The sequence below is a fragment of the Coregonus clupeaformis genome, chromosome 7 (assembly GCF_020615455.1).
Source record: "Coregonus clupeaformis isolate EN_2021a chromosome 7, ASM2061545v1, whole genome shotgun sequence".
Lineage (NCBI taxonomy): Eukaryota > Metazoa > Chordata > Actinopteri > Salmoniformes > Salmonidae > Coregonus > Coregonus clupeaformis.
Window position 1 is genome coordinate 24,157,847 of NC_059198.1, and position 24,050 is coordinate 24,181,896.

General features: G+C 42.9%; 3 protein-coding genes across 3 annotated transcripts; 1 reads left to right on the forward strand and 2 right to left on the reverse strand.

Moving 5' to 3' along the window:
* Positions 1-770: 770 nt before the first annotated feature.
* Positions 771-12,907, reverse strand: LOC121570504 (tetraspanin-1). The gene is made up of 8 exons (XM_041881964.2): positions 12,747-12,907; positions 9,296-9,371; positions 4,825-5,040; positions 2,579-2,653; positions 2,119-2,226; positions 1,797-1,946; positions 1,543-1,635; positions 771-1,316 (listed from the first exon to the last, which is right to left on the reverse strand). Exons 2-8 carry the CDS (start codon positions 9,350-9,352, stop codon positions 1,257-1,259), a joined length of 759 nt encoding a protein of 252 aa, XP_041737898.1. The 5' UTR covers positions 9,353-9,371; positions 12,747-12,907; the 3' UTR covers positions 771-1,256.
* A 3,196-nt stretch (positions 12,908-16,103) lies between these two features.
* LOC121569414 (zinc finger protein 653) lies at positions 16,104-20,864 on the reverse strand. The gene is made up of 10 exons (XM_041880347.1): positions 20,546-20,864; positions 20,267-20,304; positions 19,848-20,159; positions 19,162-19,709; positions 18,832-19,006; positions 18,572-18,662; positions 18,319-18,430; positions 18,026-18,140; positions 17,790-17,889; positions 16,104-17,572 (listed from the first exon to the last, which is right to left on the reverse strand). Exons 1-10 carry the CDS (start codon positions 20,839-20,841, stop codon positions 17,395-17,397), a joined length of 1,965 nt encoding a protein of 654 aa, XP_041736281.1. The 5' UTR covers positions 20,842-20,864; the 3' UTR covers positions 16,104-17,394.
* A 148-nt stretch (positions 20,865-21,012) lies between these two features.
* LOC121569415 lies at positions 21,013-22,485 on the forward strand. Its single transcript, XM_041880349.1, is given in 3 exon segments — positions 21,013-21,270; positions 21,589-21,729; positions 21,900-22,485. Coding segments are annotated over 3 exon segments (729 nt in total). The 3' UTR covers positions 22,230-22,485.
* The last annotated feature ends 1,565 nt before the right edge of the window (positions 22,486-24,050 follow it).

Genomic DNA, 24,050 nt, shown 5'->3' on the forward strand with positions numbered 1-24,050 from the left:
TAATCGGGTCTAACTGTCGTCTCGCGCCGAACTGCGCATGTGCAGGCCGTCAAATCTAATACACTCCTTCGATATAAAGTTGTTTTTTGCGAAAATAAAAACGTGTCAGTTTGTCGTCACTTTCACGAGGTTGGAGTAATAACATGTTCAACTACTTAAGACATTGGCTCGAATCTAGGTTGTGCCTTTAGATTTCACTTCTCTCATTGACTTTTTGAACTACAAACACCGGCCTGTTCGGTTTGGTCTGTTTCGCAAGCATTCCTGGAAGTCTCGCGATGTTGCGCCTCTGGGTTTAGCAACTCCGTGTTGTTGTGAATCTCCGTTTTGCATCCTTTCTGAACAGACAGACACTAAAGAAAGAATCTCCAGCAGCCAGTGGCGATTTTAGCATGTAAATCTAGGTGCGGCAACAAAACAAAAAAAAAGTGGGATGCATGCCAGCAAAGCCATTACACAACACTAAACAATACATGAATTGCACTATAATGGTGACAAACGGTGCCCACAAACTGTTAGGGCCTACATAAAGCTGTCCCAACAGCAGAGTCTCAACAGCATGTTTTTTGTTTGTATTATCTTTTACCAGATCTAATGTGTTATATTCTCCTACATTAATTTCACACTTCCACAAACTTCAAAGTTTCCTTTCAAATGGTATAAAGAATATGCATATCCTTGCTTCAGGTCCTGAGTTACAGGCAATTAGATTTGGGTATGTCATTTTAGACGAAAATTGAAAAAAAGGGTCCGATCCTTAAGAGGTTAAACTTATTTTCAGTGTTGCAAGTTGCAACCTTTTTATTCATTCTCCAGAGCATGTAGCATCTGTTGAAAATCAATTAATTAAATAATAAAAAAGTGGCACATATATATATTTCCTGACAGTGAATTGATAATGTTATTTTAATATAAACCTTGATGATACTGTGCAGAGTGGAATGGACATAGGACACATTGCATTGCTTCAATCTAAATGTAAGACAGCATCATTTTCAGGTGAAATATGTATACAGTACAATATTTCAATACAAATAGACATTTTCCCATATCCAATAATCTTGTACAGGATTTAATTTAAGCTGGCTCAGTTCAATGGTGGGGTGCCTCTCCTTATCACAAAGCTTCCTTAGATTTCTCTTCAGCCTTGGTGATTTCAGAGATTGTTATGCATCCATCCCCATAGTTGTCCTAAGGAGGGTCCAGAGATGCCATCCAGGCAGATGTCTCTATGGCCCTCCTTCCTCCATTGGTTTTCAGTCAATCTTTGAGCCTATTATGCAGTACAAAGTCATGGAGACAACCATCGCCAATATCTAGGGAAACAGGAACAGTAAATAAATGCTTAGGTTATGCAAAACTTTTAAACAAAGCCCACTGTGTGAAACTGAACACAACATCACATTCTTTTTGTTGAATTTGCATATCATTTGCATCAAAGCATCTACATTTGTGGTATTTCAAAAAATATCAAAACAATGAGATTGTGACCTTGCTATGTTTGATAGAAATTGACTGAGGGAGGGAAGGAGTCAACAGTACCTCAAGGACAGAGATTCCCAATGCCACTGCCACAATGACAATACTGTTTTGATCAATCAGTTGCTTAAACCTTTGGAAGCAGCCGGTGATTGTCTGTGGGGACACACAAATGTAATACAGTTATTTAGACAGGTGAGGCCACTGGATGTCCAACTGTAAAGTGTGTTACATTCCTAAATGGGCCTTCCATTGATGAGTTTGAGTATGGATGGAGTGTGATTAACTTGTTGAGGTGATGAGTTCAGAGCTCGTACCAAGTTTGGACCCGCACTGACTACAGCACTTGTATGATTACAAAAGCTTAAAAAAGGACTGTTGCAGCACTGTTGAGGATAGAGATGGGTGTAGTTTTCAAATGGAGAGCCAGTGAAGTCTGTATAGTTGTAGAATCCACAGCACTTCAGCTAGAGTGGACACAGAGACAGTTCATATTAGAACAATTCTATTGACAAAACTGAATAAGATTTCTAATACACAGGCAAATATAATGACATAATAATGTTATTTGAGACATTATTTGTAGGCCTAATATGTTTCCAAGGTATTAAAACAGGCCGGTAGGATATTGTAAAGTACCGTATCCATAGTAGCATTCCAGAGAGCGGTGACGTCTGAATTTGCTCCATAGTCCTTCCTAATGTTCTGAACCGCTTTGGTGCCCAGTTTCTCAATCAACTCACCTGCCTGAAAGACATAACACAAATCACACACTCTTAGAAAAAGGGTTCCAAAAGGGTTCTTCGGCTGTCCCCATAGGAGGACCCTTTTTGGTTCAAGGTAGAGTTCCAGTTAGAACCCTTTTGGGTTCCATGTAGAACCCTCTGTGGAAAGGGTTCTCATGGAACCCAAAATAGTTCTACCTGGAACCAAAAAGGGTTCATCAAAGGGTTCTCCTATGGGGACAGCCGAATAACCCTTTTAGGTTCTAGATAGCACCTTTCTAAGAGTGTAGTCTTTTCATCAAATTCTCCACAGACAGTCTTTACCCCCCTTTAGCAATATGAGGTGAGTGAATGGGCTCTCTATGTACGCTTACCAAGGGTTTAAATACCAGGATCACCACTGCACCAGCCACCTCTGCGATGAACACCACCAACACGATCACAAAGAACTAGAAAAAGGAGACCGTAAGGAAGAGAGTTTGGACTGAGAAAACTGTTTACAGTGTATTTACACACATTTCATACATATTGAACAAAAATATAAACACAACATGTAAAGTGTTGGTCCCATGTTTCATGAGCTGAAATAAAAAGATCCCAGAAATGTTCCATAAGCACAAAAAGCTTATTTCTCTCAAATGTTGTGCAGAAATGTGTTTACATCCATGTTAGTAAGCATTTCTCCTTTCCCAAGATAATCCATCCACCTGACAGGTGTGGCATATCAAGAAACGGATTAAACAGTACGATCATTACACAGGTGCACTTTGTGCTGGGGACAATAAAAGGCCACTCTAAAATGTGCAGTTGTCACACAACACAATGCCATAGATGTCTCAAGTTTTGAGGGAGCGTGCATTTGGCATGCTGACAGCAGGAATGTCCACCAGAGCTGTTGCCAGAGAATGTAATGTTAATTTCTCTACCATAAGCCGCCTCCAACGTTGTTTTAGAGAATTTGGCAGTACGTCCAAACGGCCTCACAACCGCAGACCACGTGTAACCACGCCAGCCCAGGACCTCCTCATCTGGCTTCTTCACCTGCGGGATTGTCTAAGACCAGCCACCTGGACAGCTGATGGAACTGTGGGTTTGCACAACCAAAGAATTTCTGCACAAATTGTCAGAAACAGTCTCAGGGAAGCTCATCTGCGTGCTCGTCGTCCTCTCCAGGGTCTTGACCTGACTGCAGTTCGGCGTCATAACCAACTTCAGTGGGCAAATGCTCACCTTCAATGGCCACTGGCATGCTGGATAAGTGTGCTCTTCACAGATTAATCCCGGTTTCAACTGTACTGGGCAGATGGCGTCGTGTGGGCAAGCGGTTTGCTGATGTCAACGTTGTGAACAGAGTGCCCCATGGTGGCGGTGGGGTTATGGTATGGGCAGGCATAAGCTACGGACAACAAACACAACTGCAGTTTATCGATGGCAATTTGAATGCACAGAGATACCGTGACGAGATCCTGAGGCACATTGTCGTGCCATTCATCCACCATTACCTCATGTTTCAGCATGATAATGCACAGCCATATGTCGCAAGGATCTGTACACAATTACTGGAAGCTGAAAATGTCCCAGTTCTTCCATGGCCTGCATACTCACCAGACATGTCACCCATTAAGTATGTTTGGGATGCTCTGGATTGATGTGTACGACAGCTTGTTCCAGTTCCCGCCAATATCCTGCAACTTCGCACAGCCATTTAAGAGGCATGGGACATCATTCCACAGGCCACATTCAACAGCCTGATCAACTCTATGCGAAGGAAGAGCCTCCTGAGTGGCGCAGCGGCCGAAGGTATTGCATCGCAGTGCTAGAGGCGTCACTACAGATCCGGGTTCGATCCCGCGCTGTGTCGTAGCCGGCCGCAACCTGGAGACCCATGAGGCGGCGCACAATTAGCCCAGCGTCGTCCAGGTTAGTGGAGGGTTTGACCGGCTGGGATGTCCTTGTCCCATTGCGCTCTAGCGACTCCTTGTGGTGGCCGGGCGCATGCACAATGACTTCACCAGCTGTACAGTGAGGTCACCAGCTGTACAGTGTTTCCTCCGACACATTGGTGTGGCTAGCTTACGGGTTAAGCGAGCAGTGTGTCAAGAAGCAGTGCGGCTTGGCGGGTCGTGTTTCGGAGGACGCGTGGCTCTCGACCTTCGCCTCTCCCGAGTCCGTACAGGAGTTGCAGCGATGGGACAAGACTGTAACTACCAATTGGATATCATGAAATTAGGGAGAAAAAAGGGGTAAAAAAATTATAAAGAATATGCAAAGTAGTTGTCGCCCTGCATGAGGCAAAATGGTGGTCACACCAGATACTGACTGGTTTTCTGATCCACGCCCCTACTTTTTTTTAAAGGTATCTGTGACCAGTCATGTGAAATCCATAGATTAGGGCTTAATTTATTTATTTCAATTGACTGATTTCCTTATATGAACTGGAACTCAGTAAAATCTTTGAAATTGTTCAGTTTATATTTTAGTTCTGTGTAGCTACCTACTCTACTGTGGAAAATCCTTAAAGGAGATATGAGGAGCTTGACAATCAAGCTTGTTGACTGAGTCAGTATACATTACACTGGTGACAACATATACTGAATAGCTCAGGTTTGAGGTGACCTACCAGGAGCAGCATACACCTGCTCTCCTTCATAGCGCCACAGCAGCCCAGGAAGCCTATGACCAGCAGCACTGCCCCCACAGCAATCAACAGGTAGCCCACGTTGAGGATCTGGCTCATCTCCGCCGGAGCGTCTTTTATCCCCTGGAGGAACCCCAGGATGGTGCCGCTGTCCACCTTCACCCAGATCCCCACGCCCAGGATGGCAGCGCCCGCCAACTGGGGGAAGAGAGCATAGCATTGTAGGGTGGTTTCCATTCATTCAATGAAGACCACATCAACTGCTGCCCTTTGTCTTACCTGACATGCACATACAGTGCCTTCTGAAAGTATTCATACTTCTTGACTTATTCTACATTTGGTTGTGTTACAGCCTGAATTCAAAATTGATTAAATTGATTTTTCCCCTAACCCATCTACACACACACACACACACACACACACACACACAATACCCCATAATGACAAAGTGAAAACATGTTTTTAGAAATGTTGGCACATTCCTTGAAAATGAAATACAGAAATCCCATTTACTGTACATAAGTATTCACACCCTTGAGTCAATACTTTGTAGAAGCACCTTTGGCGGCGATTACAGCTTTGAGTCAGTGTCTATGTCTATCAGCTTTGCACATCTGGATTTGGGGATTTTCTCCCATTCTTCCTTGCAGATGTTCTCAAGCTCTGTTAAATTAGATGGGGAGCGGCGGTGAACTGGAATTTTCAGGTCTTTCTACAGATTTTCAATTGGATTCAAGTCTGGGCTTTGGCTGGGCCCCTCAATGACTTTAATATTCTTGTTCTGAAGCCATTCCAGCGTTGCTTTGGGTGTATGCTTGGAGTCATGGTCCTGTTGGAACGTAAATCTTCACCCCAGTCTAAGGTCGTTTGCACTCTGAAGCCGGTTCTCATTAAGGATTTGCCTGTATTAGGCTCCATTTATTGTTCCCTCTATCCATACCAGTCTCCCAGTCCCTGCCGCTGAAAAGCATCCCCATAGCATAAAGCTGCCACCACCATGCTTCACGGTAGGGATGGTGTTAGATAGGGATGGTGTTAGACGGATGATGAGCGGTGCCTGGCTTTCTTCAGACATAGTGCTTTGCATTCAGGCCAAATAATTACATTTTTGTCTCATCAGACCACATAATATTTTGCCTTGTGAGCCTAGAAGGATGCTTACCTTCTAGGCAGAGTTGCAAAGAAAAAGCCATATCTCAGACTGCCCATCTTCATCTTTTCTTTTTATTGGCCAGTCTAAGATATGGCTTTTTCTTTGCAACTCTGCCTAGAAGGTCAGCATCCCGGAGTCGCCTCTTCACTGTTGACGTTGAGACTGGTGTTTTGCGGGTACTATTTAATGAAGCTGCCAGTTGAGGACCTGTGAGGCGTCTGTTTCTCAAACTAGACACTAATGTATTTGTCCTCTTGCTCAGTTGTGCACCGGGGCCTCCCACTCCTCTTTCTATTCTGATTCGAGCCAGTTTGCGCTGTTCTGTGAAGGGAGTAGTACACAGCGTTGTACGAGATCTTCAGTTTCTTGGCAATTTCTCGCATGGAATAGCCTTCATTTCTCAGAACAAGAATAGACTGACGAGTTTCAGAAGAAAGTTATTTGTTTCTGGCCATTTTGAGCCTGTAATCGAACCCACAATTGCTGATGCTCCAGATACTCAACTAGTCTCAAGAAGGCCAGTTTTATTGCTTCTTTAATCAGCACAACAGTTTTCAGCTGTGCTAACATAATTGCAAAATAGTTTTCTAATGATCAATTAGCCTTTTAAAATGATAAACTTGGATTAGCAAACACAACATGCCATTGGAACACAGGACTGATGGTTGCTGATAATGGGCCTCTGTACGCCTATGTAGATATAAAAATAAAAAAAATCAGCCGTTTCCAGTTACAATAGCCATACATAACATTAACAGTGTCTACACTGTATTTCTGATCAATTTTATGTTATTTTAATGGACAAAAAAATTGCTAATCTTTCGAATACAAGGACATTTCTAAGTGACCCCAACCTTTTAACGGTAGTGTATATATACAGTGGGGGAAAAAAGTATTTAGTCAGCCACCAATTGTGCAAGTTCTCCCACTTAAAAAGATGAGAGGCCTGTAATTTTCATCATAGGTACATGTCAACTATGACAGACAAAATGAGAAAAAAAAATTCCAGAAAATCACATTGTAGGATTTTTTATGAATTTTTTTGCAAATTATGGTGGAAAATAAGTATTTGGTCAATAACAAAAGTTTCTCAATACTTTGTTATATACCCTTTGTTGGCAATGACACAGGTCAAACGTTTTCTGTAAGTCTTCACAAGGTTTTCACACACTGTTGCTGGTATTTTGGCCCATTCCTCCATGCAGATCTCCTCTAGAGCAGTGATGTTTTGGGGCTGTCGCTGGGCAACACTGACTTTCAACTCCCTCCAAAGATTTTCTATGGGGTTGAGATCTGGAGACTGGCTAGGCCACTCCAGGACCTTGAAATGCTTCTTACGAAGCCACTCCTTTGTTGCCCGGGCGGTGTGTTTGAGATCATTGTCATGCTGAAAGACCCAGCCACGTTTCATCTTCAATGCCCTTGCTGATGGAAGGAGGTTTTCACTCAAAATCTCACGATACATGGCCCCATTCATTCTTTCCTTTACACGGATCAGTCGTCCTGGTCCCTTTGCAGAAAAACAGCCCCAAAGCATGATGTTTCCACCCCCATGCTTCACAGTAGGTATGGTGTTCTTTGGATGCAACTCAGCATTCTTTGTCCTCCAAACACGACAAGTTGAGTTTTGACCAAAAAGTTCTATTTTGGTTTCATCTGACCATATGACATTCTCCCAATCCTCTTCTGGATCATCCAAATGCACTCTAGCAAACTTCAGACGGGCCTGGACATGTACTGGCTTAAGCAGGGGGACACGTCTGGCACTGCAGGATTTGAGTCCCTGGCGGCGTAGTGTGTTACTGATGGTAGGCTTTGTTACTTTGGTCCCAGCTCTCTGCAGGTCATTCACTAGGTCCCCCCGTGTGGTTCTGGGATTTTTACTCACCGTTCTTGTGATCATTTTGACCCCATGAGGTGAGATCTTACGTGGAGCCCCAGATCGAGGGAGATTATCAGTGGTCTTGTATGTCTTCCATTTCCTAATAATTGCTCCCACAGTTGATTTCTTCAAACCAAGCTGTTAGATTAATTTGTATTTTAAGAATAATGACTAAAGGATTTCACCCCAAATACAGTATAAATGTGTGAACGGTGTTAGAGTTATAATGTAGTGGCAACCCACTAGCAGAGGGGGTGGGACTAAACATTCCAGGGTGAAGTGGACTGAGAAAACGGGTTTAAAAAAGCCTCCTAAAGGTGGGCGGAGCAAAGTGCCTTTGTGTGTCAAGGGGTATAAAACAGGAGTGTATGGGTTTTGGCGCCAGAGCTCTCCATGAATAAAAATACAGATCATTCTTGCTGGTTGTGGACCTTGAATCATTTATGATTAAAACCAGAGCCCTACAACCTCTGGTAATGATTCAAGCTTAGGTTGAATTAGAGATAGAAATTCATGACACAAGCTGCTTACCTATTGCAGATTCAGTCTTCCCAGCCTGGTGCAGGTCTACAATTTTGTTTGTGGTGTCCTTTGACAGCTCTTTGGTCTTGGCCATAGTGGAGTTTGGAGTGTGACTGTTTGAGGTTGTGGACAGGTGTCTTTTATACTGATAACAAGTTCAAACAGGTGCCATTAATACAGGTAACGAGTGGAGGACAGAGGAGCCTCTTAAAGAAGAAGTTACAGGTCTGTGAGAGCTAGAAATCTTGCTTGTTTGTAGGTGACCAAATACTTATTTTCCACCATAATTTGCAAATAAAATCATAAAAAATCCTACAATGTGATTTTCTGGAAAGAAAATTCTCAATTTGTCTGTCATAGTTGACGTGTACCTATGATTAAAATTACAGGCCTCTCTCATCTTTTTAAGTGGGAGAACTTGCACAATTGGTGGCTGACTAAATACTTTTTTCCCCCACTATATATTTTTTTATTTAATAGCTTCTTCGCATTCTCTGACATTCATGCTGTATTTGCCTTGCAGCACATCACACTATTATACTCTGTGCCTAATCTTATTTATGTATTTTTTTGCCTCATCTTTGCGTCAACTCTAACATTTTCTTCTTTCACACTCTATAAAATGGTCCAAAATGACATGTCTGTGTCATAAAAAGTAGTAAAACCACGATAAATGTCATGTCTATCCTTTTGTTTCATGTTCTCATAACTTTTTCACATTGCAGTTTAGATAATGTTTTTCTGGGACACAGAATAAGGATAAGGAGTGATAAGTGATAAGGAGCGATAAGGAGTGTTTTGAGTGCCTGCATATTCATTATTGTGAAGCATAAATTAACTCCATCGCTATTATCATCAATAGTTTACTCAGAAAGACGAAAACATCTCCAACTTACAAAGATGATGCCATTGAAGGCAAACATCATGACTTTGAGAAATCCAAAGCAACCCATTCTTGATGAATTCTTCTGCCTGGAAGAAAAGAAGAGGAAAAGGGAGAGAAAGGGAACATTGTTATGATTAATCATCTATGGTAATGATGAGAATGTTTACAAATTATATGGGACTTTGAATCATTAAGATGAGATCAGAGGTCAAATGTCTGAACTAAATCTACTGCCTATGTCTATAGCCTGCTGTCTATAGGCCTGGTTAGAGGAGGAAGCATATGGTTAGAGGGTGAAGCATATGGTTAGAGGATGAAGCATAATGAGCAAAGGTTCTCTTTAATTAAATGGTGAAGTACCATCTTAACATGACAGCTAAATTATGTACTTCTTACCTTGTTATTTATCAATGACATTATGGAAATTGTATGTTGAGGGTTTTGGCCACAATCTTATCTTGCAAACTTACACCAGGAACCTTTCTGCATTTCCTGAATAAACATTTGACAAATTTTGAATGAAATTGGAAGGTGACAGTTATGGTTTTGTGGACACAGAATCAGTCACTAAGGAAGCAAACATAAATTCTGTCAAACAACAAAGACAAAGCGTTTCTTTACAACTTTAGAGTTGTTCCGTGTCATTTGAAATTAATTGTTATGTCTGGCTAATTAGGTGACGGATTAACAATTCTACACACTCCTTGATGCTGTTTGCCGTCTCTGACTTGTTACCAGGAAACCAGCCCTTTGTCATCTACAGTAAGACGTGGGAGGGTGTCAAGAATGCTGTAGGTGGGTGTAGTGGTGGAATCAAGCGCAGGACACTGAAGTATAGTCCAAAAGACTTTAGTTCAAATTCCAACAAGGAAAATACGAACAAAACTTGCCCGAAGGCGAAAATACGCACGAAGGCGACACAAACAAAAGGCGCACTAAACATGTGCGTAAACGCTCCAACACAGTGGAGTGAAGCTCAACCGAGCGAAAGCAAAACAAGCACAACACACGACAGAAATAATCACACACAAACACAGACACACCCAACGAGACTTAAATAGAACACTAATGAGGACTAACTAGACACAGGTGTACAACATCAAGACCAAACCAAACGAACATGAAACATAGATCGGTGGCAGCTAGTACTCCGGGGACGACGACCGCCGATGCCTGCCCGAACCAGGAGGAGGAGCAGCCTCGGCCGAAACCGTGACAGAGGGAAGGAGTGGGGAAAAACACCAGCCACTTAACTTATCCTCCCTATCGCCATATCATCCTAGAACAGTCAAGAGAGCCCTTGCTTTTTTTTTTACTAATGTCATATGACATTTACTGTACAGTCCACTTTCCCAACACCAATGAGAGTTAAGTGAGCCTTTGCTTTAGAATTAAGGAAAGTCCAAAGGCAATGACAAGGCAGCATGTCCCACTGTATTTTCATATAAATGGGCCCCTAAACAAATAAAAGGATGATCAGTGTTATGAAAATAGATTAAAATGCTACAAAGAGGCAGACCATAATTCCATGTCTGAAAACCCTCCTTCACCTGGGGCCAGTACATTTGCAATGCAAAAGACATCTAATTACAAGAAAACTATCAAAATGTTGGACATGGTCTGCTCTTCAGATGAGAACAGTGTCCATCACCTGTCCAGACTGTACAAGGAAGTTGTAAGGAACTTTATCTTCCTCGCCCTCAGTGTCAATCGGGGGCCTATTAAACACAGGAGCCCATTACACACACACAGACACATTGCAGGTTTATGACCTGTCACATTTTGCTAGTTAAATCATCTGTGGATCATCTCATCCTTCTCTGTTTTATGACCCCATGTGGTGCCCTTTACCGCTGTGTGCGTTTAGGACTGTCTGTCCCTAGTGTGTCTGACTGCATTTGACCCCATAGGATGGGAACAGTGATTGAGTGACTAAACGACAACTGGTTTGTACTGTATCTTATTCTTAATAACGGCAATAACAAAACAATAGCACTCTGTGGCAGTAGCACCAGTAGTGTGACAGGGAACTCTGTCAGGGAGTTTCTGATTGACAAGTGTGTCACATGCTTTGGGATTTTATGATTACAGTATTCATAATTGTGTGTTTATCTTATACGGTCCCAGATAGAGTACTTAGAAAGTGAAATGGCATACAGTACAAGTACTGAGAGATGGATGCTAAACGTCAGGATGTTTATCACTGTGTCAATGTTTAGCCATGAGCATCAGGTTAATCATATGAAGGGGGCCAGTGGGCGCATAGCAACATATCTTGAGTTGGTTTTCCCCCTTTCATTCCCAGAGTTTTTCTTGCAAGTGGCCACTCAACTTCCGCCTTCACAAAGCCATAGGCAACAGCAGTGGCCATAGTTGGCCTGGTGATGTATTAACAACCACAGTCACATGCAAATGACTAACAAAACATCCCAGCCAGGAGCCATGAACATAGAGTACAAAGACACCAACAGAAATGTTGAGGACTGCCATTTTGAGCTAGACTGTGAATTACAACCTCAGGGCACTGTATTGTAATGAGTCGACACATTATATTGGTGCTTTCATGTTTTGAAAAATAAATTGACACTGTTACACGAAGATGAGGATAATATACAGTAGCTAGGGCCCTTAGGACTTTACATGCTTTGAAAATTCAAATGCAATAAACACAAAGCAGCTAAATAACCCACAATCCCAATGTGAAGAACATAATTTAGACAAGAAAAACCTAAAAACGAAATCAATAGCTACAATGATCAGGTGAATTTCCTGGAAAGTGTTCTTTAAGCTGCTGAATAATATGACAGAGTGAGTGGCATAGCTTTGTTGATATCATGTTAGGAATAATGTGGTATTCAGTCATGAAGACTGGGATAATGAATTCATCCACTAGGAAAGCCAGTGGGGACACACCTGGTGACAAACATTTCCCGGAATGATGATCAAGATAGCCAATGTTTGTTGACAAACATGCAAATTAACGACTAGAGGAAAGAAAGTATAGACACTGCCCCTGACTACAGGAGAATATAAAACACAAAACCAAATAACTACATTTTCAACAACCAGATGAGTCAACCCTTGTAGTGGGTTCGATCCCCGGGACCACCCATACACAAAAATGTATGACTGTAAGTCGCTTTGGATAAAAGCGTCTGCTAAATGGCATATTATTATTATTATTATTATTATTATTATTCTCACTTACAATAGCCTACCTTACAATGGAGTGGTACAACAGGTTACGTTGAGACCAGTGGAGGCTGTTGAGGGGAGGACGGCTCATAGTAATGGCTAGAACGGATCCAATGGAATGGCATCAAACCATGTGTTTGATGTATTTGATACCATTCCACTGATTCTGCTCCAGCCATTACCACGAGGCTGTCCTCCCCAATTAAGGTGCCACCAACCTCCTGTGGTTGAGACGTAGAGAGAAAGAGAGGGAGTCTGAGGCTTACCTTCCCTGAGGTGATGGAGGCTGTTTACAGGAGTGTGGGAGTCAGTAGACTGGCTGATTTACCGTGTCCTCGGAGAGTGACCTGTATTGCGTTTTTCTCTCTCCTACACACACTCTCTCTCTCGTTCTGTTCCTGTGCTTCTCCGTGACTGCAGGTTGGTTATAAACAGGGAGGGAGGGAGGGGGAGAGCTGAGGAAAACAGGTGGGAGTGAGGCAGGTTTCAGAGGCAAAGAGCTCACTTCCCTGTGGAGTAGAAGTCCCACCTGAGGGAGTGTCACAGCAATGTTAAAGCTACATACACACAGGCATAAGCACATTCTTCTATCACCATTTTTACCTGTGGCATCACTGTATATTCAAGTAGGATTTTGGAGACATGTGAATGGTATGGAAGCAGAGAAGGAATATATATCTATAGATTTTAAAGAAAATAGTATATACTATAGGACCTGATTTAATTTTTCACATGACTATGTGAGTTCCATTGAAGTCATTGTTTTATAGACATAAGATAATTAATCAGCCGGAATGTTTCTCTCGCTTAAAAATTAGCTCAGACTTTGACCTCATAAGTCTTCCTATGACAAACACTTTATTTGTACATACACTGCTCAAAAAAATAACGGGAACACTTAAACAACACAATCTAACTCCAAGTCAATCACACTTCTGTGAAATCAAACTGTCCACTTAGGAAGCAACATTGATTGACAATAGATTTCACATGCTGTTGTGCAAATGGAATAGACAACAGGTGGAAATTATAGGCAATTAGCAAGACACCCCCAATAAAGGACTGGTTTTGCAGGTGGTGACCACAGACCACTTCTCAGTTCCTATGCTTCCTGGCTGATGTTTTGGTCACGTTTAGTGGTAGCATGAGACGGAGTCTACAACCCACACAAGTGGCTCAGGTAGTGCAGCTCATCCAGGATGGCACATCAATGCGAGCTGTGGCAAGAAGGTTTGCTGTGTCTGTCAGCGTAGTGTCCAGAGCATGGAGGCGCTACCAGGAGACAGGCCAGTACATCAGGAGACGTGGAGGAGGCCGTAGGAGGGCAACAACCCAGCAGCAGGACTGCTACCTCCGCCAGAGAACACCAAGATTGGCAAATTCGCCACTGGCGCCCTGTGCTCTTCACAGATGAAAGCAGGTTCACACTGAGCACATGTGACAGACGTGACAGAGTCTGGAGACGCCGTGGAGAACGTTCTGCTGCCTGCAACATCCTCCAGCATGAACGGTTTGGCGGTGGGTCAGTCATGGTGTGGGGTGGCATTTCTTTGGGGGGCCGCACAGCCCTCCATGTGCTCGCCAGAGGTAGCCTGACTGCCAGTAGGTACCGAGATGAGATCCTCAGACCCCTTGTGAGACCATATGCTGGTGCGGTTGGCCCTTGGTTCCTCCTAATGCAAGACAATGCTAGACCTCATGTGGCTGGAGTGTGTCAGCAGTTCCTGCAAGAGGAAGGCATTGATGCTATGGACTGGCCCGCCCGTTCCCCAGACCTGAATCCAATTGAGCACATCTGGGACATCATGTCTCGCTCCATCCACCAACGCCACGTTGCACCACAGACTGTCCAGGAGTTGGCGGATGCTTTAGTCCAGGTCTGGGAGGAGATCCCTCAGGAGACCATCCGCCACCTCATCAGGAGCATGCCCAGGCGTTGTAGGGAGGTCATACAGGCACGTGGAGGCCACACACACTACTGAGCCTCATTTTGACTTGTTTTAAGGACATTACATCAAAGTTGGATCAGCCTGTAGTGTGTTTTTTTAATTGAGGGTGACTCCAAATCCAGACCTCCATGGGTTGATAAATTTGATTTCCATTGATAATTTTTGTGTGATTTTGTTGTCAGCACATTCAACTATGTAAAGAAAAAAGTATTTAATAAGATTATTTCATTCATTCAGATCTAGGATGTGTTATTTTAGTGTTCCCTTTATTTTTTTGAGCAGTGTATATATATATTTGTTTAATGTAACCCCCCTTTTTCGTGATTACGATCTTGTCTCATCGCTGCAACTCCCCAACAGGCTCGGGAGAGGCGACGGTTGAGTCATGCGTCCTCCGAAACATGACCCGCCAAGCCGCGCTTCTTAACACCCGCTCACTTAACCCAGAAGCCAGCTGCACCAATGTGTTGGAGGAAACACCGTTCAACTGACGACCAGGTGCCCGGACCACCACAAGGAGTTGCTAGAGCGCGATGAGCCAAGTAAAGCCCCCCCGGCCAAATCATCCCCTAACCTGGACGACGCTCTGCCAATTGTGCGCCGCCCTATGGGACTCCCAAATAATGTTGTTGACATCCTATACTCGTATGTGGCCAAAGCTTAAATTGGAGAAAAAACACTTTTTAAAAAACACCTCAAACTTGTATCTCAAACAGACGGTTTCAAAAATGCTTACTATTTCCTCAAAGAGCATGATGTCATCCTACTGAGGAGGATGAGCTGCCCAATCAGCGGTCTACTCATGAATATTTTTTACGACCGGTATATGCCCAACACCATTCTGTTGTTGGGGTACGCCCACACCATTCCAACACAGAAAAGCTGCATTTTAACATACTTAATTAAAATACATTGGAAGTAAAACTATTTGACTCATATTGTAATTAATTACCCTTTCGGTCATACCTAATAGAAATCTGGAAATACTGGACAGTTACTTTAATACAGTATTGCGGTGAGTATAACAACTCGCTGTTGGCTGGGTTCTCTGCCTGTGCCATTAAACCCCTACAACTCATCCAGAACGCTGCAGCCCGTCTGGTGTTCAACCTTCCCAAGTTCTCTGAAGTCACCCCGCTCCTCCGCACACTCCACTGGCTTCCAGTTGATGCTCGCATCTGCTACAAGACCATGGTGCTTGCCTACGGAGCTGTGAGGGGAACGGCACCTCCTTACCTTCAGGCTCTGATCAGTCCCTACACCCAAACGAGGGCATTGCGTTCTTCCACCTCTGGCCTGCTGGTCCCCCTACCTCTGCGGAAGCACAGTTCCCGCTCAGCCCAGTCAAAACTGTTCGCTGCTCTGGCACCCCAATGGTGGAACAAGCTCCCTCATGACGCCAGGACAGCGGAGTCACTGACCACCTTCCGGACACTTGAAACCCTACCTCTTTAAGGAATACCTGGGATAGTATAAAAGTAATCATTCTACCCCCCCACCCCACCCCACCCCCACAAAAATAAATAAATAAAATAATAATATTAAATAAATAAAAAACATATATATATAAAACAAATGAAAATTAAAAATATACTCTAGATTTAAAAAAAAACAAAATTAGAAAATGATAGATTGTTTTTATTTATTTCATTGGTAAAAGTGGTTGTCCCACTGACTATCATAAGGTGAATGCACCAATTTGTAAGTCGCTCTGGATAAGAGCGTCTGCTAAATGACGTAAATGTATATGATTTTAGCTAAGTCTAATGACCATTTATATCAGGTTAGAGCATTAGCATTCAAATACCTTGACTTACTCAACATCAATGAAATTATTTTGAACATTTATGTCACACCAGCCATTGGTGTCACATCTGGTATGTGTCTTACATTCATCCCACCATGCACTAAAAATACATGTTTGCCAGTTCATTGTGTCAACACTCACATTATGCCTTTCCTTGCCACATCAGACAATCCTAAACTCCAATACAGTACTCCTTTTTTATTTTACATTTGTCTCAAACAAATGTCTCTTCCAGAAATATGTACATAATCTATTTAGGTCATATTCACATATTTTACATTGATAATTTCAGTGATACAGAAAACAGGAAAAGAACATGACTATAAATTAGCGATTTTAAATTACATTTGCCATTTTAGAACCACAAGACAACATCACTCTGTTCATAGACACACAGCACAACATAGACAGACCTGAAAGATGATGCAAGACTTTCACTCAAAAAGACTACTCCTTGGTCAGGTCAACGACAAAGACTGTAGACCAAAATATTACCAATTCTCTACTTCAATGTAAGCAGCCCACTTGTGTGACAACACAACTCTTCTTGCTGAATACATGACATCATGTCCTTTACATCCATGTACATTGTTACAATTAATACTCAATAGGTTACATTTTCATTTCCCCATGAATATGTAAGTTAAGTTAGTTTTGGCATTTTACCAGTAGGCATCAGTTCATGTACATGTATTGACGTGAGAACACAACCATTAACAAAAATGACATAGTTTTAATGTACTTGTTGGAAAAAAGTATGTGGATGACAAGTGTATAAAAATGAATTTAAAAAAGAAAAGAAAATCAATGGATATGTTAATAATATGGTATAGAGACAGTATGGTTTAGAGGCATACAACACATTATGTAAACAACTGTGCTGAAATGTACTACACCAACAGCAAGGCTGCCTCTGTGAGCTCTGAAAAGGCTGTGTCCAGCACAGCTTTGAGAACATGGTCTAAAGCCCATTATAGGGAGGGAGACTAAGCAATGTCCTAAGTGTTCATTCAAAAGAGCTGCTCTTTCCCCAAAAGGTCATACCTGTCTCTATGGGCACTCTTCCTCTATTGTTTTATTTTGTCAGACAGATTCAGTCCCATTCTGGTCTGACCCTGGCCAGCTGATATTTAATGCACATTCCAGCAGCACTGCCCTTCACGTTGCCTGTTTGTCTGGGTGGCTCTTTAACTTGTGGAATTTAACGCTGTCAAGCTTTTCAAACCTCTTGCCGCAGTGTTCGCAGGTGAAGTTGTAGTGGGCCTCGGGGGTGTGTTTCTTCATGTGCCAGTTGAGAGATGCTCGCTGGCGACACTGGTACCCACAGATCTCACACCTGCAGAAGAAGTAGAGGAGGGAGACAAGACGAAGGGGAAACATTAAAGATTATTCTAATCTGCAGAAAATGTTTTTAGGAGTGCAACATATTGTCATTTCTGTTTGGCAGACAAAATTGCATATATTGTACAAAACCTAAATATAAAATGTGTTGAGAAAATGAAATAAACTGTCTGGGAGTAAAAACATGTGAGTGATCAAAGTGTTTCACTCACTGAAGGGGCGTCTCTCCTGTGTGCGTGCGCCGGTGAACCTCCAAGTGATTCTTCCGTTTGAACGATTTCCCACACGTTTCACAGATGAAGTCTCGGACTCCTACACAAAGTTTGATGAAGAATTAGATCGGCATCTGCGACAAACTTTGTTGAAAAATGAGGGGACAAAGTTATTCCTACTAGCTCATGCGCCAATGTATATCAGTATTTAGAGTTGTTTGTATGTGTGTGCCCACCTGAGTGGATGATCATGTGGCGATGCAGGTGGTTTGACAGATAGAACTTCTTGCCGCAGCCAGGGTGGGGGCACACCTTGGTCCTCCCCTTCCTGTGAACCAGATTCACATGGTTCTGCAGGGAACATACAAAGAACAAAAAGTACATATTATGAATCACAGCATGAAATGGTAGTTACAGCAACATGTACATTTCTATTTCCTTTATTCTGAACTTGATGGCACTACAAGGTCCAGGTGTTCCAAATCAAGGCAAAATCTGAAGTGGCGAGTGCTTGAAAGAGCCTATTTACCTGAAAGCTGCTGATGGCTACATAGACCTGACTACAGCCTTCATACGGACAGTGGAACATCTTGAGCATTCCGTCTGCCTCGATGACAGGACCTCGTCTGCTCCTCCTACATCTGAAATAGAAAAGGGAGCGATGCCTGTGGTTAGTCTACAGAAGTGCTCTGAGGAAGTCAAGACAGGAATGAAAATGGCATGTCCATCCAAGTTTGTCTCTACAGATGTGATCCCCATAATTCTCCATGCTGGCCACTCACCTGCTCAGGCCCCTCTGTAGCTCCCTCTCACAGGTGGGCTCCAAGCCATGAGACTCAACACTGGACTGGAGCAGCTCCTTGTCACTCAGGCCTGAGGGGTTGAGAGAAAAATGTCTCAAACCATTGGAATAGCAACCTATTCTTAATTGATTCTTGTCAATGTCAGTATCCTTTAATAAGCATATACAGCAATTACAGCATATTCGAATGCATTGTCTGTCGGTGTTAGCAAAGGCTAAAATACTCTGTGCCAGCAGTACCTGTGATGGAGTCTTCCTCTGTCGTCCTAAAGTCTGCCCCTGACTGGCACATTTGGTTGTAAGCCACACCCTCTATGACAGTGCAGGTGACCTCCTCCACGTCTCCGCCCCCCATGTTGAGCTGGATGCCCTCGGACGCCAAAGCCTCGTAGCTGGGGCCAGTGATGATGATCAGCTAGGAATGACAGGGAGAGGGACATAGGATAGGCTACATGTTAATATGACTACTATATAAGGCAGTGCTTTCAGGGACGACAAATACTTGATTGTGATAAAATTCCAAGACAAATGACTAATGAGTATTAGACCCAACACGTTTTTTTTTTAAACCTGAGAACCCTCCAGAGTTCCTCGCTGGTCTGGTATCTCACAGCTGGTCCCCACAGTCTGTAGTGTCTGAGAATCAAACAGCTCCCCCTGCCCAGGCACCTGCAAAGAGACTGGGACTGGATGGAGGTTGGGCTGAGTGTCTACACCAACTGTGTCACACATTGTCTGTGTGGTGTCCTCCTCATCGGTTTTGTCCAGTCTGTCAGTTAAGGATGCAGTCACTACAACACACTCGTAGCCATCTTGTGATGTACCCACTCCTTCATCTCCTCTGTCTCTTCTCAGGTCCTCCGCCTCCTCCTCTGGGTTGATGTCCTCCCCTACAGCATTGTAACCTGTCCCCTCATTGTCAGACTCCTGGGCTTGCTGTCTGCCTGCCTCCATCACCACCTCCATCTCCCAGACAGACTGGTTCTCAGAGAGGTGCTCCGTTAGTGGAGTTTCCCTAGATGGGGCCTCCATCCCTGGGAGCTGGCTGAGAGCCGTGGCCTGCTCCACCTGATTGATAGTCACCAGAGCTCCGGCCACTTCCAAATCCCCTCCTGCATCTAGGAAAGTGTACAGAATACAGATGCATTTAAATACAGGTTACTTGGTTTATGTCAGATCAGTGGTTCCCATACTGTTACATGTGACCCTGAACAATTAAAAGCCAAATTAGTATCTGAATGTACTGTATCTCTTACCAGTGAGCTGTCTGTGGGCATCTGTCTCTCTCCTCCTCCTCCTGGTCATGATTCCTCCGGTTTCCTCTGTCCCAGTGTCCCTGTCAACTTCCTCCTCTGTCTCTGTCTCCATCTCAGGATCACTGGGCCCTCTAGGTGGTGAGGAGAGGTGCTGTACAAATGAATGGTCTGCATCACACTGCCAGATAGCAGAGGTGGAGAATCCATGTTGTGGTTCCAGAGCTCTGAGCTGCGGTTCATGTGGGCAGGTCTGGGAGTGATCCTGGTACCAGGTCACCACGCTACAAAGGCTAGACACTCTCTCCTTCTTCCCTGTAAGAAAATAAGTATCAACAGTGACATAAATGTATCAATCAATCCCTCATGTAGGGCTACCTTTCTTCATAGGTAAGTGGATAAAATGTGTTGTTCTTTCTTACCTCTTTTCAGTTTTGCACATACTTCTAGGGTGGTCTTCCTAGCGGCCAGGAATATAAATATGACAGTAACTTTATTGCATGAGGATACTGTGTTAACGTTAAGCACTATTGAGTTGATAGCATGAGCTAGCTAACCCAATTGATTAAAGGAAGTGGCATGGGGAAAGGATTCACATTTATCTGAATGTCAACAAAAGACGAGAGGGGATATGCTACCTAAACAATATTAGTTACTAGTTAGTTTGATATTCTGATTTTATGTATTATTCGTAAACATACCCTCCGTATTTTTGCTGGTATCTCTCCCCATACGTGGAGTTGAGCAGGATTAGGTACTCGGCAAGTCCAGCGTCACTCAACCTCGTTCGCCGGCGAAGCTCACTCCAAACCTTGTGAGATTCTCCAAGATAAACTCGCCTAACATCATACTTCTTGCGGGACTCGAGACGTCTTTGTGCTCGGTCAGAATCCGTGAGCCTGGGACGGCCTCTACAACGCCTCAAAATTGATTTAATTTGATCCCCGGCTTCTTTAGCGTCCAGGGGACCCTCTTCTCCTCCATAGCCATCCGCCATCTTGACAACAGCTGTCTGTTGTTGTCATTCCTAGCGGAAGTTGTCTTACGGGAAGTGACACCACGTGGCGGGAAACGAAAATGTTCTTTGCACATCATGCAGAACGTTTTATCAAAGTTATAACAACGATAAACCAAGTTCAAACATGTAGATAGATAGCTAAAGAAAGATATGGCCGATATTTTGACGCTCGTCTATGGAAAATGTAAGGATTTCAAAATCATCGCACCATCAAAATGCAGTACATTGGTGGTCGGAGACTGTAACATCAACCGTTCGTTGCTGCTACTTGCCGCGGTGACTGCTGCCTCTGAATTGGGGCTCAAAGTGTCATTTTTCACTCAAGTTCAAATTCAGAGCCTTCCAGGATCGTTGCAGGAATCCATGTCCAACATGAGCCCTGAAATGTGAAGGTAATTAGCTATTCTTGTACTACTTGACCCTAATAAAAACTACATAGCTTGGCTAGCATTGGTCCAGCAGCTGTGTTATTTTGCACAACCTTGATAAACATGACATAACATTTACATTTACATTTTAGTCATTTAGCAGACGCTGTTATCCAGAGCGACTTACAGTTAGTGAATATTTTTATATTATTATTTTTTATTTATTTTTTATAACACACAAGACAACACCCCCCATTGAACTCATCGTTGTTTAGCGCACTGACATTACTATTTCTTATCTTGACATCAAGCACTTAAAAAAAATATTCTGTTGATTCTTGGCATTACTTTATTGCAGAAAATTAATTTTGCATACCCCAGGTCCTTGGAAGATTTGCTTCAGGACGTGGCCTCTTTGCATGAATCAGCCTCTGGATCTGCTGCCCCTCCTTCGCTGATCATCGTGGACAGACTGGAGGGCTACCTGCCCGGGCCTGGGGTGAGTGGTGGCCTTCAGCAGGCAGAGCAGTCCTCTACTGCACACATTACATTTACATTACATTTTAGTCATTTAGCAGACACTCTTATCCAGAGCGACTTACAGTTAGTGAGTGCATACATTTTCACATCTCTGCTCTGCTGTATGACACGGCTGCATTTCTCACACAGACCTTGGAGGAGAGAGCCACTAGCCTGGCTCCCTGTCGGGTCATGGCCTCGTTCCAGTCCGAGTGGGAAGGGCATGCTGGTGGGGACCCCTCAGCCCCAGACCCTGTCCTCTCAGTGTTAGACCGCTACTTTCAGGTTAGGTGTACCTTGGACCGAGACTGGAACTCTGCCCCTGCTGTAGCAGGACCACAGGACACGTGGCATGTTTACCTCTCTGGTGCTGGGATCACAGAAGCCTCTCTTGCTAAGGATGAGGAGGATTCAAGTCTGGCACGAGAATGGCAACTGGTCATTCGCCCCAATCGCTCAATGGAGTTTACAATGGTTTGAAATCCATTCAATTACTTACCAGTGGACGAGGAAGAAATAAGAGACATGCAAAAAACATATATACTTATATCAAGCAATTGCATTCCCAAAGACTGAGATGCAAGGGGAACTGTTTTTTCTAATGCACAGAATGGTTTTCACTAGTGTTTACAAAAAGTTTTCAGCAAGGTTTTTGCGTGAATTAAACATTTACATTTTAGTCATTTAGCAGACGCTCTTATCCAGAGCGACTTACAGTTAGTGAGTGCATACATTTTCATACTGGCCCCCCGTGGGAAACAAACCCACAACCCTGGCGTTGCAAGCACCATGCTCTACCAACTGAGCTACACTCCTATGACTCAATCTTACTGTTCCTGACTGCTCTGGCACACTATAATTTTAGTTTGTTCTCCTCCCTTGCCCTGTTGTCTTATCTCTCCTACACAATGTGACTTCACATTCACCCATTCAACTCCCATTACATTACTTTTTTGTCTAACCGTTGTACCTGTGGTGCTTTCGAAGATCATTTGTAAAGGGAAGATTAGGCTGATGCTATAGACGGGATAGCAGAGAACGTCACAAACGATCCACACGCTTCAATGGGGCAGAAAGCCGTGTGTTGTCATTCTAGATGGCCAGATAGCTAGCAACAATGACAAGAAACTGCCATGTGGGGAATCTTAAGTGGCTCGTTTCAGCTAGTTTTATCTTGTTCTTGATACCATCTCTTGTTTTGACTGATGTCACTTCTATGCTAATATGGCAAAAAGTTGCTAGCTAGCTAACCAACAACTGTAACTATGTATTTGAGAGACGACAAGTGCTCATTGTACAACTTTAATAAACATTGGAGACAAAATATAGCGTACATTTTGTCACCAATCTAAGCCAACCTCGTCCATTTTTCCCCATAGCTGTGCACCCGTCAGTTTTATTGCTAAAAAACCAACCCATCTATAGCTATTAGCTATCAGGGACTATTAGAATGTCTCCCCACGTTTTTCTCAACTAAAGGACAACAAGAACATCAAATGGTACACAGTTTACAAGCATTTCGCTACACCCGCAATAAAATCTGCTAAATATGTGTTTGTGACCAATAAAATTTGATTTGATTTGCTTTAATGGCATACATTTTAAAGTCATATTAGTACAAAAATACATTGTGAAGATATCTAATATGGAGGCGCATCAGAATTGCTTAACATTTATGTTATATTTTAGGCATGATATTGACATTTTTGTTGACTGTAAAGAGATACAGAAATGATAGATTGCCAGAAGTTCAGTTTAGGTAATCATCACAGTATTATCATAACATGTAATGAAAAAATGAGGAAACATTCAGCAGTTTGTTTAGAAATTAACACTGAAAATAACAGAAAAGCAAAGGATTTAAAAATAGACATTAGGAAGTAGTTAATATTCTACATGTTTAATAAACTAAAAATAAACTAAACATGTTTGATTGGAGCCTTTATTCTAAACAAATGTTCACGTTGGTTGTTTTTAAAAGATTTTCCCTTATTTACTAGGCTATGTTCTATACCTGTGTTCTGTGAGGAGATTGTGCTCCTTATCTTCTCTGGACAGATCAGGACCTCAGCTCATTATGCTAAGATCTACGTCACTCATATAAGGAAATTGTTGTGAACTTCACTTGTTATGACGTCAAATACCCTTTCCCCCAATGCCTATTCAACTACTGTCCACATTCTAAGGCCGGGACAATACCACTATCTCGGCAAAGAAACAAAACATGAAACGGATTTAACTTCTTTAGGAAATCATTTTGTTGTCATCCAGAGTCATGTTTTTATTTATTTTCCAAGCTAT

Bases quoted from the DNA above. Each gene is read 5' to 3' on its own strand.
- LOC121570504 (XM_041881964.2), bottom strand. From the start codon at position 9,352: ATGGGTTGCTTTGGATTTCTCAAAGTCATGATGTTTGCCTTCAATGGC. The intron at 5,041-9,295 runs GTAAGTTGGAGA...CTCTTCCCCCAG, and splicing joins CCTTCAATGGCATCATCTTT to TTGGCGGGCGCTGCCATCCT. The intron at 1,317-1,542 runs GTACTGTTGACT...CTGTTTCCCTAG, and splicing joins TGGGAATCTCTGTCCTTGAG to ATATTGGCGATGGTTGTCTC.
- LOC121569414 (XM_041880347.1), bottom strand. From the start codon at position 20,841: ATGGCGGATGGCTATGGAGGAGAAGAGGGTCCCCTGGACGCTAAAGAA. The intron at 20,160-20,266 runs GTAAGAAAGAAC...ATTTTCTTACAG, and splicing joins ATGTGCAAAACTGAAAAGAG to GGAAGAAGGAGAGAGTGTCT. The intron at 17,573-17,789 runs GTGAGTGAAACA...CTTCTTCTGCAG, and splicing joins ACAGGAGAGACGCCCCTTCA to GTGTGAGATCTGTGGGTACC.